This window comes from Notolabrus celidotus, chromosome 17, assembly GCF_009762535.1.
Source record: "Notolabrus celidotus isolate fNotCel1 chromosome 17, fNotCel1.pri, whole genome shotgun sequence".
NCBI lineage: Eukaryota > Metazoa > Chordata > Actinopteri > Labriformes > Labridae > Notolabrus > Notolabrus celidotus.
This window is the reverse complement of record NC_048288.1, coordinates 22,093,611-22,109,458: the sequence shown is the minus strand read 5'-3', so window position 1 is coordinate 22,109,458 and position 15,848 is coordinate 22,093,611. Positions and strand designations below refer to the sequence as shown.

The window sequence follows — 15,848 nt, the reverse complement described above, 5'->3', positions numbered from 1 at the left end:
ATAAAAAAATAAATAAACTTACTTGGCTCTTTCTTGTTTTTATTTTCATTTCTTCTCCATGACCCAAAATGGACCGAGACTGTCTAGCCGAGATTAGTGGAGAGCTGTGATGAGATGCATTGAACTGTTGTAGAGGAAGAGAGATAGGCCGTAATGAGCAACACAATGTTTTCAATGCGCAAAAGCTCTGATATTATCAACTAAGGTGGATTATGCTTACATTAAAATGCCTACATGTTTATCATGACAAAGCTGAAGTGTTGATGTTTGCTATCATGCTGGTTTGCTATCAGGTTAGAAACCATAAATCCACAAATTAACATTTCGACCTAATGGTAATGCCATTATGCCAAAAGTCAGAAAGATACCATCATCATTACTATATACGTGTCATAGATTGTGCAATACATGGACGTGACAGGGTCTCTGTGATGGATTTTTTAAAGAGTTTTAAAGCCTGTAATCAGCAGTTGCAATATTGGATATGCTGACTCAATCTAACTTTCAGTCGACCTAGAATGAGGCACAGAGGTGGAGTTAAGGCGGGCCTTCAGCCTCTTTGATGACAGCCGCAGTGTCAGCCATGCACTTCAGGCAAAACTTGTAGCTTTAAAGCTCCTGTTGGTAGGAATGGTGCAAAAAACTGCACTTTTTTTCTGCTGGAGAAAAGGTCAATACCAATCAGTACTCATCTGCAAGTGAAGTAACCCTGGTACAAGCACCGCCTGATGTGCGCCACAGCCTGATGTGCTGCAGGTGTTGCTGTGCTGCCTAGGCTGAAACTGTGAGCATATTCGTGCAATTATCAGCATAGTGTACATTGCAGTACTGCCTGTCACCAGTAGGTGGTGCTGTGACTTTAATTATGTTCTGAAGGATTGTTTATCATAGATAATTATAGAAAGAGTTGTGAACACAAGCATGTTTTGAGAGTAACACGCCCACACCCATTGACTTAGGGAAATTCTGTCTGATAACTTTGAATGGTCAATGGGTTGACTACAGAATGTGCTGGTTTGGACTTGATCAGATAAAAGGCCTAGGGCAAGATCTCTTCTTTGTACCCTTAAAAATTGGCATCAAAAACTGAAAGAAAAAAGATGGCCGACTTCCTGTAGGGCTTTTAACCACAACGTCAAAAAAATTTGCAAAATGTTGTGGCCGTGGGAAGTATAACACAACGCCCGTGGACTTTTATGTAGGTCTTGGGATGGTAGATACGAAAAAAAATGTCAAGCATGTAGCTGAAAGTAGCATGAGAGGCTGGCCTTTTAAGTCATTAGGGGGCGCTATGGAACAGGTATTGGCACGAAAAGCTATGAATTCATAAATTTTACGCCATGACTGAATTCTGGACAAAGTTTGGTGAGTTTTGGGCCACATTGAGGCGTGCAAATTGGTCTTTTAAGGGGCTGAAAAATCATAGCCAATGATTCATAGCTTAGGAATACAATAGGGCCCTGACGCCACTGCGTGTCAGTGCTTGAGCCCTAATAATCCTTAGGGTTACAAGAGGGCCTTCGCCAACCTTATCGGTGCTGGGGCCCTAATAATTCCTCGGGTTTCAAGAGGGAAGCCACTACTGCCCCATAGAACGCACAAAACAATCTTTTGTGGGTGGGGTAAGACAGCAGAGAGGGGAGGGGTAGTGTAGACATTCAAAATCTCTCTCAGAACTGATGTTTATCCCCCCCGTACACTGTGTGCCGATAGAGAAAAGAGCTATTCAAACCAAAACTCATTCTAATATGGGAGGTTGCTGATTGATCTGTTCCAAAACTCTTCACAAACAACAGTTTACAACCCAACCATCAGGTTTCACTCTGAATCAGATGTGAGACTTGTGGAAGAGCAAGGATAAGCTGAGGATCACTTCTTTTTGGTAAATCGTTGGGGGCCAAGAATACCTGTGTGAAATGTGGCACTAATCCAACTCTAAGATACTGGTGTATTTCACTAAATAAATAAATACTTTGACCTGCTGTTTTGTCTTGAGATTTTCATTCTCCATGAACAGATTCTGCATAAAAGTGCAGAATCTGTAGGCGAGGGACAAGGGTTCAGGTGTCAGGAGTGCTCTGGTTTCCATTCCTAGTCTGAGTAGCATTCTCAACTAGAGTTTGTGCCAAGGCCCATGTAAGTAGTCAGACTGTAAACAATGAACAGTGCACAGCAATTGAAGTCTTAGCCAAATACATGATCCTTTATCCCTTATCTGCAATCACTGGCTGCGCTGGGAGTCTACAGAAATTGACAGTTTCTCCTGAAGGTTATGCTGATGTCAGACAATAGCTAATATGTTCCAAGACTGAGGGAGCAACAAAGTACTAAGGGGTCATTTTTGGGCACGATACATTTCTGCATCAAATACTGCCACAATTTGTTCAATTAAGATTTTTTTTCTGGCTCATCTTCTGGGGTCATTAATCTCTGTGCAATAACTTCATCACTAGTTAAATCTGTCAAGACCTTTTAGTTGAGACAAGAGTGATGAACAAAGAGGATGACCAACTAGCTAACAATAAACACCACAATGCTGCTACTATAGCTGTATTTCAAAAACTCCTTCAGCAGTTTGACACCAGAGATACTTTGTCAGCCCTAATCTTCATTGATTTCATAAAAATATGATGCTGTCATACCAGTTTCACCTTTATTGGAGTGTTACAGACAGAACCATTTGATTGTTTCCTCCTTACCCCTCTCACCGAACCCAAGCACCGAACCTGGGGGGACAGGGCCTTCTCTGTCGCTGCCACCGCCCTCTGGAACTCTTTCCCCAAACCCCTCAGAGTCTCTCCCTCACTCACCAAACTCAAATCCGGACTCAAAACCCACCTATTTACAGAGGCTTTTAACCTATAATTGATTGATTTTTGTTTGTTTTGTTTTGTTTTGTTTGTTTTGTTTTGTTTTGTTGCTTTGCTTTCCATTGCTTTCTTGCTTTGTTTTCCTTTGCTTTTCTATTGTATAATTTATTTTCTTGTGAAGTGTCTTAGAGAAACTTTTAAAGCGATTTTATAAATAAAATGTATTATTATTATTATTATTATTATTATTACTCTTCTGTAGAAACGTGACATTTTTCACTGTTTGTTTTTGGCTGTTATTTTATGTCTCTTTCAATTATTCTGCATGCATGCAGATATATATAGCAGATGCATACCAGCTTTGGCTGAAATAACATAATTCAATTCAAACTGTGAAACATTTTATTGTATTAATTGTGTTTTTAGTAAATAATAGAAAGCTAATTAGATCTCATACCCAACTTACATAACAGCAAACTATCAAGTAATAATAATAATAACTTTATTTATATAGCACCTTTAAAAACAAATGTTTACAAAGTGCTTTGATGAACAAAGCGTAGTTCAAATAGCAGAGCAAACAATTTGACAGACAGGAAGGAGAAAATTTTAACAATGCAAAACAAAATGCAACGCAAGAGGTTAAAAGGAATACACTTCAATTAAACAGTATGGAGTTGTGTGACAATAGACTAATAAATCATTGTTGAGAGGTTTTTCAGGGTTAATAGATCAAAATTAAAAAATTAAAAAAATAAAGTAAATAAAAGCATTAAAAGGACAATAAAAGAGTTTTTCAGAGTAAAAGGGCGACATCACGTCAGGAAAATTAGAAAAAGTGCCAAGGATGAATTCAGAACAAAAAATAAAATAAAAATTTAAACAATAAATTATCAAATAATATAATCAAATAAAATTAAAGACAATTAATTAGTTGGATAAAAACTTAAATTAATCGTAAAATAGAAGTAAAAGCAATCAGAAAGATAAAGTCACATAAAAGCAAGTCTGTAAAAATGGGTTTTTAACCCTCCTGTTACGTTGCAGGTCAAATTGACCCTTTTTAATGTCTATTTTAGGTAATATATGCCTTTCAAACCAGCTAAATGCAGCATAAAAATCTGGGCAGCATGTGACAGAAGAAGAGTTGTGTTTAATTTATCAACATCACTTCATAAAAAATTCCAAATGTAAAATAAAATATACAAAAATCTATGTCATGTTAAACTATTGTAATTATATTTAGGGCTTTACAATGTACAATGTTTTAACATGAAATTTAATGTAAAAAGAGTGCATTGTCCTCATTTAACCATGATCTGTGAGAATTAAATAACACCAATGGACTAAATCTTGATTTAAATGGTTAGAAATTGAGTTAAAAATTAGAATTTTTTGGGGTTCTGACACTTTTGGATAATTGAATATGCCCAAGGTCAAATTGACCCAGGAACATTATTGCTGTCCCAGAGAAACAAACATAACAGGAGGGTTAAGAAGAGATTTAAAAGACGTCACTGACTCTGCGTGCCTTATCTCATCTCCTAAAGTGAATTACTTGTGATTATTTGACTTCATGAATGATTCATTCTAAATTTTAAAATATTACTTTTCCCAGCCACTGCTAATTAAATAACCCCTGCCAGCATCTGGCCACCCCCATCACCTAATGTTGAAAATTGAGGCAGCATTCTCCATGGCAACCACAGCCCTCTAAAGGCTGTTGCAACTAATCCTCTGGAGCTTACTCAACTCTTACTCCTTGTAAGAAGGTTTTACAAGCAGCACCAATGCCCAATAATTCTCCCCAAACGACTCTGGATCCTCTGTTTATCCAACTGGAGGAGGAAAACAAATCAAGGTGCAGAAGCTGAGAGAAGCAGAGAGGGGAGAACGGTAAGCGTTTTTTAAAAATCAGTTCTGTCTCAGGCATTGCTGCAGCTCTTCTCCTCTCACTGATCGGTCTGTTTGACCTGCAGGGCGCACAGTGTGGGAGTATGCTGGAAAGTGTTGCCAGATAGCTTTGGCATGTTTTGCACTGTATTTTGATCTTTGATGACTCAGAGATCATACGGCATATGAAACCTTTAATGTGAACCTCCCCAGTGCTTTTTACATTGAGTCAACATGTAGTCAACACAATACATGGCCTCAGCTCTTGGATTCTTAAACAATTGATGCTGTTAAATAAAGAAACTGGTGCATTACACAGAGATCATAATAAATACAGTTGAAAAATATCTAGATTCTTCTCTGGCAGCATCAGCCTCTGATTTGTGGGTAATAGCCTTTTCACTAGTCCCTGGTTTTCCTCAATACTAATTATTTTTTCTACAGTCTCCCCCTCCATGCCCCCTTCTCCCTTCCCCTGTGCTCTCTCACTAATCCTTTTGTTGTGGACTGAGGGGCCCAGGCTTTGGCTAACTGTTCGGGCACTGTAAGGGCTGGTTCAGCTGAAGGGTGCCTACCGAACCCTCCTGTACTCCACCATACCAGGAATACCTATTACTGATGCCTCCCACTGCTTTTCTTTTATAGACGCTCTCTGTCCTCTCCTCTTCTCCTTGATTCAAACTTCTTTTTTATTTCTTTTCTTGTAAGTATATTATTGTTCATCATATTCTTGTCGTCTCAACCTCAAAGCCAGAGCTGGGAGTTTTGAGGGAGTCGGACTGCCTCGGTGACAATGCACTTCAGGGGCAGCGGTCCCACCTTACTGTTGCTGCTACCTCTTTGGCTACTGGGGAACGTGCTGGAGGTGGTAGGGCAGGAGCAGGGATACATGCAGGAGGCTTTCAGGGCTTTGAATCTACCCCTGGGTGCCGATGATGAGCCACAGCTACTGAAGAACCACACCAGTATCCTGATCACCAAGCTCCTCCAGGCAGTGCACTGTGCAGAGCAGACTGGTACCTCTCAGGACGTTTGTGAAAAAGTAAGGCCTGCAACTCTGGTCATACTAGTATTGTGATAAATTTAACAAGAACTATTGCATCAAATAACTCAGTACTTTTAATGTATTAATTTCATTCCTGCCTGCTTATTTCAAGCGTGTTATGACTGGAATGTGAGTGGATGTGGAGGCTTAAGTCCTTGACCTGTATTGGGTATTCATGCTGAGTGGCCTCAGACATACCTCAGTTTGACCTAATAAACTGCATAAAGCAGTGTTAGAGGCACTTCACATGTTTGTGCAGGTGGATTGAGAGGAGAATTATGTGAGTCTCAAGGCTTGAAAGTGTGAAATATATAGAGCAATTTCATACTTTTTGCTATCCTTTGTCAAATGTCTGCTTTTTCCAAAAGAGGAATGATGCTTCAAACAATCTATTACCCTTGTATGTTTTGAGTGGGGGTCTGGTTGGGCTTAAATTGCCCTCGCCCCAAGCAGCAACACAAAGCTAACACTTCACTCAAGAGCAGAGCGCAGTGCATGCAGGGAAAAACTGGCAATAGTCGAGACAACTCTTTTCCACCACAATTTGACTCGAAAAATCTGAAGTCACTTCTCAAATGATCTAGTGTTTCATATTTAAATCTGCCTAAAACGGTCCTCTGCCTCTTGCATCTTCCTTTTCTTTTCACAGTGCCTGACACCGGATGTTGCTCTATCTGTGCTGGATGATGATCAGAAGGCTTACCTCACTTTAGAGGACTACCAGCAGATCTCCATTGTGCTGCTGTACTATATAATAAACTTGCAAGATCTGTGTGTGTCAAATGCAGCATCTCCTTCCTTACTTTCCGCCCCCTCCTCGTTTGGGAACTATCAGCATTATCTTTTGGCTCTCACCGATCTACACCCTGCTGAGGACAACAGCTTCTTATCATCCAGTGAAACAGAAAGTATCTTGCAGATTATCAACCAGCACTATGACCCCAGCGAACAAGATACTCCTTCTGATTTGCAAGTAAGGAATCTTAATGTGAGAGATCTTTTTTGCCTTGAACCCTGCACACCAGGTGTGATTATTTGTCTTTTGATCCCACAGTGTGTTGATGCAGTTCGCCTCTTTAAAGACCTTGATGTCAAAGAAATTCAAGGTGCTGGTGTGTCTTCGGTTCCAAAAATGGCAGCAGCGATCATCAGCCATATGCTGCAGGGCCACTGTTTCAAGCCGAAGAACCTCCCATCTCCTGCTTTCTTTACAGACTATATCTTTCAGTCCCTAAATCGCACAAGTAACCTGCAGATAATAGGTAAGTTCAGGAGCATGGTGTGCTTCTTTTGCATCTTTCATTCATTGACCATGTTGGCTGCTGCTGATATACTAGGAGGTGGGCTCATCTTGTACCAGACCTACTGAAAGATCCAATTTGATTTAATTATCTGTTTGCTATTTACACTAAAAATAATCAATCAATCAGACTTTATTCATAAAGCGCTTTTCATACAATGATATTGTAACACAAAGTGCTGTACAAAAAAAAAAAAAAAAAGAGACCCCCCCCATCCTAATCCTAACCCAGCCCCGACCCAAAACCCACCCACAATCCTAAAGTGAAGAACACAATATATGCAACAATAATAATAAAAATAACAGAAAATAAAATAAATAAATACAAATAAAAAATAAGTTGCTGAACGAACTGAAGAAAGGCTCTCATGATTTCTTAATGAGGAAACACTGGAGGTAAAATAAGATGTTAAAACTCAACACAAGAAATTAAAATCACCAAAATAAAATACATTTCTAAGATAATAAAACACTAAAATACTAAACCATTAAAATAATATAAGATGCTATACTTTAAATTAATAAATAAATAAAATAAAATAAATTACTAAGATAATAAAACACTAAAATATTAAACAATAAAAGGAAAATAAGATGCTATACTTAAACATGGGGGGTTCTCACATGGGGGGAAAAAAAAAATGATAAAAATACAAAACACCAGTGAAAAGTAAGATAGCAGTTGATTCTTCCAAAAGATATAAAACAAAATAACAATTTGTCAATGTTCTGGCATTTTTCTAGCCACCATGTTATGTTCAGTGTTAGCTATTTTCAATGCAGTTGCTCCTCTAGCTTGACCAGATCTTTGCTGACTGTGCTTGTCTAGGATTTAGTGATAAGCAAATAGTGAACCCTCAGTTAAACAGAGCTTTCTCACCACAAATAGCTCCCTTCTATCCTCCCAAAGCCGCAAGAATGTGTACAGTGAAACAAAACAGTAAAATGTGGAAATGTGGAAACCCAAACACGCAAAAAAATAAATAAGCTATAGCTCTTCAGTTTCTTCTTTTCTTTATCTCAAGTGTGTTCTCACCTGCGTTATCCTGTATTTTGTCCCAAGCAGACATTGACTCAAATAGTTGAATCTAACCTGATGCATGGTAACATAATACGTGCTTTCTTTTCTAAGACTTAGAGGAGTTGCTTCATCTGCTTGGAGTAGGACAAAGTAAAAAGACACACTCTCATTACTGGAAGAGGCGGAGCATCACAGAGAGTTCACCGAACGGGGATGAGCATATAACTGATGGTTGCGAAGACCCGGAAATAAGCCAAGACTGGGGAGAGGTGAGATTGATGTACTGTAAATGTATATATTTGATTTAATCTGACCTGAAAGAGAATACTCACATTTACTCTTCTGGCTCAAATATCATTCCAACATTGTTGTACGCCAGAGTGGCCCAGTCCTATTAAAGTTTGTCCTCTCTTGTGAATCTTGAATCAGGTGTGTTTCTCAGCCAATCAGCTGGTGGATATTTTTGATCTAAATCCTACTTCGTCAATATCCAAGGAGCACTTCAGACAAATTTGTCCAGCCATCATTCAGCAGTTGCTAGGCGATGCCTGTGACTCTGCAGAGCAAAAAAGAAGGGAAGCTTTGCCCACTGCTTTTCAGAGTAAGCTATTTCACCTTGTTTCTTCCCGCAGCCTTCAAATACTAATAGTTATATAGAAGTAGACTGCAAGACACCATGCATATAATGAGTGGGACTTTAATTTATGAAAAACTGTTTGGGTTGTGTTTTTTTAATTATCTTCATCAACTGTTTAAAATATGGAGGACAAATTATTTGGGTTGTCCATAATTCTGGGAAACGCAGCAAAATACCAGTGCTGGAAAAATAATCCAAGAAATGAATTATTGTATGGTTTAATTGCCTCAATAGACTTTATTCTGTGTAAAGTATGTTCTTTGTTTAATAGGTTTAACTGTTTGCTCAATTTAGGTGTTACAAAGGACATAAATGCAAACAATAACCAAACTGAAAGGGAAGGTTACAACTTATTAACAGCAACTTATCTTGTTAACTAAAAACTAGGTGGACAATGTAATCCCTTTAAGACTTAGCTTTTTTGGTCAATCACACACACATAAAAAACAAGATCTCATTCTATCTATAGAACAATGGTAAAATAGCTCATTCACCAGCTAATGGATTAGACTGTAAAGCTTTGACATTTTTGCATTTGCAAAACTCCACCTTGGCACCAATCTCGTCCAAATAAGGTCACTTTTAACTGAAAACAAATATGTTCACAGCCAAAATGCTGATTTTTCAGGCTCAAAAATCAGTTGACAAACTAATGGGTAACGAGAACTGACTTATGGATGGTCTTCATCTCCTCCCATTGTACAAAAATGAAGCTAAAATACCCAACATGACGCACTGACAGTGCACTGTTGACTTCATTTGAGGACATAAGCTGTCAGGATCTGGCTTTGTGGAGTGGCGAAATTAGTGCCCCGCCCTTCCTGTTTACCAAATCCTCGATTTGACTTTGCAAAGATCGCCCAGGTCGGTACAGTCTCCTGCCCAACATATTTGTGAGTTGGTTTGTTCCCTCTCAGTTGCGTGTCCAGAGGGGTGGCCAAGGGTGGCACTGGCACCCCTTGAAATCCAATTGGCCACCCCAGGGGCCATCCCAAAATCCTAAACTATGTTTGCCTTGTCAGAGGTGGGGTTTCTGTTACAATCTATGATTTGGGATGAGTTAAAAGGCTGACAGTAGATTTCTTTATTAGTGCCCTCAAATATGACTTTGAAAAAAACATCTTTTGTAAGTCCTTAAAGAATTAAGCTTAGAAGATTTATGCCACTTTGTCATGTTTTTTTTTTAAGTCAAAAGGAATGTAACAACTGTACAAATACATTTATAGGATATGCAAATACATTTTATAGTTTGACCCGTGTCCCTTCTGTCTACATGAAGGAGGAGGGCTTTATGGCCTATGCTGCTGGAAATGTTTTCTTCACTTTTAGGGAGCTGCCCTGTCCTCCATATTTTATACAGCCTATGGTGACTTCACTGTAGCTGTGTCCCTCGTTTATACAGTCTACTGTGTTATCACCTCAAAGCTCTATCCTCTCTGCAGAGTATGGCTACAGCACAGCTGCCGTCCTCCTCATCACAGTTGGCTCCATGCTTGGTATTTGCCTTATCTTCTTCAATTCGTGCCAGGAAACCTACACCCTCATCCTGCAGTTGTTTGTAGGCCTGGCTGTGGGTACCCTGTCAGGAGATGCACTCCTTCACCTTATACCACAGGTATAGAACACAGAGCCACTTTACCTACCGCTGTAACTGTGAATCATGGGCCATATATGTATCAACATGCTCTGTTGTCTAATTGTTTTCTCTTTGTCTCCTTTGGAGATCCTTGGCCTCCACCATGACTCTCACAGTCATGGTGATGAACTCTTAACAGAGGAAAAGGACTATCTGTGGAGGGTTCTTGGCATCATTGCAGGGATCTACGTCTTTTTCCTTATTGAAAGGATATTTTCCTTTTTGGTTCCCTCTCATGGCCATGTAAGAGTTTTATTTTTTTGCCACTAATCTATTTATTGACATATGACTGACGGAGATACCGTTATAAAATAATTCAACTACAATGTGCCAAGGGGAAGAAGTTGAATGTTTTAAAGTCTAGACACAAGTTGAACTTTTAGAGCATTCCATGAACAAACAAGTTTGTGCTGATCTTTTGCAGAACTGAGTGTTGGTCTCATGACTCTCTTTTGTCTGCAGTGCCATTCTGGTGACGTTCCCTTACAGCTTAAATGCAACGGTCAAACACAGAGGGGCAAGTCAATCTCCACCATTCAGCTGGTGAGTCTCATCGCTACCAAGACTAAAGTTTTATTTAATAGTGATCTTGACAGGAAAACTAATTCCTTTCATAATCCCTGTTAATTATCAAGGAAACCAGGGAACATAACAAAGGCAGGAAGTAAAGCAAAATATTTTTTAGACAACAAACTACAGGTTGAAGATTTGTTTTTTTGCTGTACCACTGGAGTCATTCAAGTTTATACTTTAATTCCCAGCAACAATGATTCACGACAACTACTTGCTCAAGCAGCAAGACAACACTAATGCACTTTTTGTAAACAGGGGTTCCCAAACTTTTCAGCCCGCAACCCCCAAAATATAGGCGCCAAAGACTCGCGACCCCCACTGTCCCTCAAAGTGATTAAATGTGGCTTCATTTAGCTGGTCTGCAGACAATTAGTCTATCCATATATGAGCATGTGGCTGTGTTTCCTGTTCCATTATGAATTAACCTACTGCTACTGTTGCTTTTGGTAAAATGAATACAATTAATTTGGGTAAAATCCACTATTTTTAGATAACTTAAAAAATCCAAACATTCTTGAAGACATCTCACTACCTCCCATTTGTGTCTCGCGACCCCCTGGGGGTCCCGACCCATACTTTGATTTTGTTTGTGCTGTACCACTGGAGTCATTCAAGTCTGTAGTTTAATTCCCAGCATTGATGATTCACAACAATATAACTATTTGCTCAAGCAGCAAGACAACACTAATGCACTTGTTGTAAACAACACCAGTGCTCTACTAGAGGGCACTGTTGACAGGACAACCACCAATCAATGCAAGTAATTTCTTGCATTTATTTACCACATTAAAATGATGCGACCATCTATGACTACACCATCAAAAGAAATCTGAGCATAGATAAAAGACTGAATACACTTTATCTGTGTTTTAAAAAAACTGACTGAAATTCACTTGAATCAAATTTGTCCTGTTTTGCTCTTATATAACAGGGAATAAAGAGAGGTGTAGGAGGGAAAGGAACAGGGCATGTAGGATGTTGGAGAATGAGAAGTATTGAATCATTCAGAAAGCACTTCATGTTGTGTGGAATCATGCACGAACAAGTGGATACATACTTCAAACTCAAACATTTTGAACAAAAGAAACATAAATGGAGAGACAGGTTTCAGTAACTACAGCTCCCCACCATTCCCCGGTCATTTAACTTTCTTCATTTCTCAAATTAGATTTAAAGAGTAGTTTTCTGTGTGTTGCAGGGATCAGTAGAAGACTTGGAGTGTGCAGAAGGATCTCCTGAACGCAGAGACACAAGGAGGCCTTCTCATCAGAACAAGCGTGGTCAGAATGAGCTTCTCAGTACAGCTGAATGTGATTTTCTTTGTAATAATTAGTCGCCTGGCATGATTGAGCTTTTGTCACGGTCTGAGGATGGGCTGTAATGACACAGGCGCCCTTTGTTTTTCCCAGAACAAGGGGTTCCTCTGCTGGCTGTGATGGTAATCGTGGGAGACAGCCTTCATAACTTTGCTGACGGCCTTGTTGTCGGAGCGGCCTTCTCCTCTTCAGCTGAAACTGGCATGGCGACCACTGTGGCCATCTTGTGCCATGAGATCCCTCATGAGATGGGTGAGAGGTCATAGTGCTTACTATGGGGGAAGAAGCTTTTGTTGTTTTTTCAGCTGAGGCCAGGAAACACTCTGCTGACAACTTATCTTTTCTGCTTTCTGTCTCAAAAGGCGACTTTGCAGTGTTGCTCAGCTCTGGACTCTCGGTGAAGACTGCTGTGCTGATGAACTTTCTCAGCGCTCTGACGGCCTTCATGGGTCTGTACATCGGACTGTTTGTGTCTTCTGAAATGGAAGTGCAGCAGTGGATCTTCGCTGTCACTGCTGGGATTTTCCTGTATTTGTCACTGGTAGAAATGGTAGGGGACAAGACTAGAAATATTCTTCATTTCTCTTATTGTTCATAAATTCCATGATAATGCAGGGGTAAACCCCCAAAAGCTTTCGATTGCCTTCCTGCGCAACAATTTCCATTAAGTCCAAAATGTGCAGTTGCTGTACAGCTGAAATATGTAAATAATAGTCATGAGATCACCTCAACAATGTTATGGCCCTTTTTCACAACACAGTTCCAGCCCTACTTGACTCGACTCGGCTCTACTCGACTCAACTCTACTCGGTTTGGGTAACTTTTCCAACAGCCTGAGTACCGACTCATGGTGGGCGCGTGCGTGAAACTGCTGCACGCACATAATTTTGAACGCAACATAAACACAACAATCAAACAATGGAGGACATGTTCCTGTTGGATCCATTTGTCAGCCACTAGACCCAAAAAAAGTCTGGACCTCATCAACGGACCACGGAGAAACTTTGCGTGCAGACATTGTACAGTACTGATGTCGTATTTTAAAAATGGCGGGTTTGATTCCTGTGTTGGGCATCACGCTCATGACTCTTAGGTGACGACATTCTCTGACCAATCAGTGGCCAGCAGTCGGTCGACGTCACCTTTTAGTATCGGCTCAGCTCACTTGGAACCAGAGCAGAGCAGGTACAATTTTACAATGTCATTTAGCAGACGCTTTTATCCAAAGCGACGTACATACAAGAACAAGAACAACACAAGCAAAGATCTGGACAAGAGGAAACAAGATCAGTAAGAGTAACAAAGGGCTTCAAGTCCATTTGGGTGCAGGTACTGCCAAGCAGTGTAAAGGCAATACACAAAAGTAAGTAAGGAATCTTTTTTTTTTTTTTTTTTTTTAATAAAATAAGGAACATCTACAATGAAGCAACCAAACCATTCAAGACCTTCCATTATCATCATCAACAATTAACATCACCACAATAATGACCAAAGTACGAAGTGCTGGGTCACTCAAGAGCTGAACACAGATTCCCAGAGTAGAGCAGGACAGTGCGAGTGAACTGTAGCTGGAAGACATGATCTGCCACTGGGGACAACAGTGGAGAACAGTCTAGCTAAGTGCATAAAAGAGCTGGGTCTTTAGCTGTCTTTTGAAAGTAGAGAGGGACTCTGCAGATCGAATGGAGTTGGCCAATTCATTCCACCATTTAGGGACAACAGATGAGAAGAGTTGAGCTAGTGATTTTCAGGTAGGAAGAACTGTTATCTGATACAAAGTACCGCCCCCGTGGAAACGCAACACAAACCGAGTAGAGTCAAGTCAAGTCGAGTAGAGTAGGGCTAAGACGGGCCGGTGGAAAAGGGCAAATAGCCTGACATGTCTTAGTTTCCTGCCGAGTTAGTTCGTGCAATTCAGCTTGCCTGAGATCTAGTGAAAGAGTCTCAGTTGTAAAAGTAAGACAAACTGTGTTTCCCACACAGAGTGTACTCGGACTGCCCCCCATGTGTATCGAAGGCCAAACAGTCGAGCGTTTTTTCCTTTTTTATTTATTCTTATCCGTCTAAAAGATCAACGCCAGCCTCAATCAATGTATAGTGCAAACTCTGCCCTTTCTCTCTACCCTGCGCCTACCTGCTACGAAAAAGGTCTTAACACATGCTCTGCAGAGAAGCACACACTGTCTCTCACACATACAAACGTGTTGCTGGTAGGACCTCTCCTTTCCACATAGACATACTTGCTTTTATTTCAAAAGCTTATAATAATTACTGCCATTTGTTTTTTAAATGTTGTGCATCTGATAGAGCTGTGGGGGTGTACTCTGCAGAGGGCTAATCAGTGATATGAAATCATGTAGCACTTTTAGAAAAAGCAGAAATTTGAGACCTGATTTACAAGTTATTCAATAACAATATAAGCATTTCCATGGACAATAGAGAAAAGCAAAGAAAGTATTGAAAGTTTGTAAACCATGTTAATGGAATATATTGACAATAAGGAAAACTATTTTTAAACACATTTTTAAAATGTTTCGATGAAAGCTTCTCATTATTCCATTTCTTTCTGCTTGTGTCTTATTTTAGCTTCCAGAGATGAGTCGAGTGAAGACCGACAGACCGCTCCTCATGTTTTTCCTGCAGAACCTCGGCCTACTGATGGGTTGGACGTGCCTTCTGCTCCTGGCTCTTTTTGAACATGAACTCAAATTCGAAATGAAGTGAACATCATGTGCTTCTTAATGCAGGGTTAAATCCATGTTTTCTATGTTCTTCTTTTGTTTTTTTTCACCTGTTAATTCCCACTTCCTGTTAAACACATACATTTTGATGCGCATACCTCCAGGGTGTAAGAGAAAATCACTACTGGCCGAACAGAGTGTATTCATGAAGTAGTTTCCCCACTGAGTGATAAATGTATGTTAACTGAATGAATCCTTTTTTTTTATACTCTGATTATTTTTTGTATGTTAGGTAACATGGGCACCTGCATCTTGACGCCAAGAAGTCCAATGACATTATATTTTGCAGAATCATATTCATTTGTGTATATCTTTTATTATGTGAAGTATTACTGTCGCCTCCCACAATCATATCATTTAAGATTGTACCTATTTTATCACTAGTATAATTTAAAGCAGGGGTTCCCAAAGTGTGGGTCGGGACCCCCTGAGGGGTCACAAGACACTAACAGGGGTTCATGAGATGTCTTCCAGAATGATTATTTTTCTTTTTAAGTAATCTAAAATTGCATATTTTACCCATTATTTTAAAAATATCGACAAAATTGGTAGTTACATTTGAAATAAAACACTGTAAATAAAAATGTTCATTAGTTTTCTGACTTTGTTTCCAGATGACTCCTAAGGTTAGAGTTAGTTAACAGGTAACTAACAAAAGCATCAGTAGCAGCAGTTTAAGTCATAACATCACATGAAACTCAGCCACATGTGCATGTAGGTAGGCTGATTGTCTGCAGACCAGCTAAATGAAGTATGAAGCAACATTTATTAATAACAATAATAATTAAACAAGTAACAAAGAAGAAGAAGTGCAAAGCAAAATGAAGCGATTAAAAATAAAATGAAATAAAGCTTATAAACATACAATCTTATAAA

General features: G+C 39.5%; 1 protein-coding gene and 1 long non-coding RNA gene across 4 annotated transcripts in view; one reads left to right on the top strand and one right to left on the bottom strand.

The window, feature by feature from the left end:
- LOC117828853 overlaps nucleotides 1-15,848 on the bottom strand; it is a 40,010-nt gene that overhangs the window by 2,568 nt on the left and 21,594 nt on the right. For all 3 annotated transcript variants that reach the window (XR_004634508.1, XR_004634507.1, XR_004634509.1), the window contains exon 5: nucleotides 23-124. This is a non-coding gene — a long non-coding RNA (uncharacterized LOC117828853). The remainder of the gene's footprint in view (nucleotides 1-22; nucleotides 125-15,848) is intronic.
- Nucleotides 4,521-15,462, top strand: LOC117828852 (zinc transporter ZIP12-like). Its single transcript, XM_034706209.1, has 13 exons — nucleotides 4,521-4,706; nucleotides 5,454-5,745; nucleotides 6,398-6,721; nucleotides 6,803-7,010; nucleotides 8,181-8,338; nucleotides 8,499-8,670; nucleotides 10,149-10,321; nucleotides 10,430-10,585; nucleotides 10,805-10,885; nucleotides 12,114-12,195; nucleotides 12,325-12,483; nucleotides 12,594-12,781; nucleotides 14,818-15,462. The coding sequence occupies exons 2-13, from the start codon at nucleotides 5,497-5,499 to the stop codon at nucleotides 14,953-14,955; spliced, it is 2,088 nt and encodes a 695-aa protein (XP_034562100.1). The 5' UTR covers nucleotides 4,521-4,706; nucleotides 5,454-5,496; the 3' UTR covers nucleotides 14,956-15,462.

Excerpts from the sequence above, each read along its gene's own strand:
- LOC117828852 (XM_034706209.1), top strand. The coding sequence starts at position 5,497 with ATGCACTTCAGGGGCAGCGGTCCCACCTTACTGTTGCTGCTACCTCTT. Across the intron at positions 10,322-10,429 it reads TCCTTCACCTTATACCACAG|ATCCTTGGCCTCCACCATGA; the intron begins GTATAGAACACA and ends TCTCCTTTGGAG. Across the intron at positions 12,782-14,817 it reads ATTTGTCACTGGTAGAAATG|CTTCCAGAGATGAGTCGAGT; the intron begins GTAGGGGACAAG and ends GTCTTATTTTAG.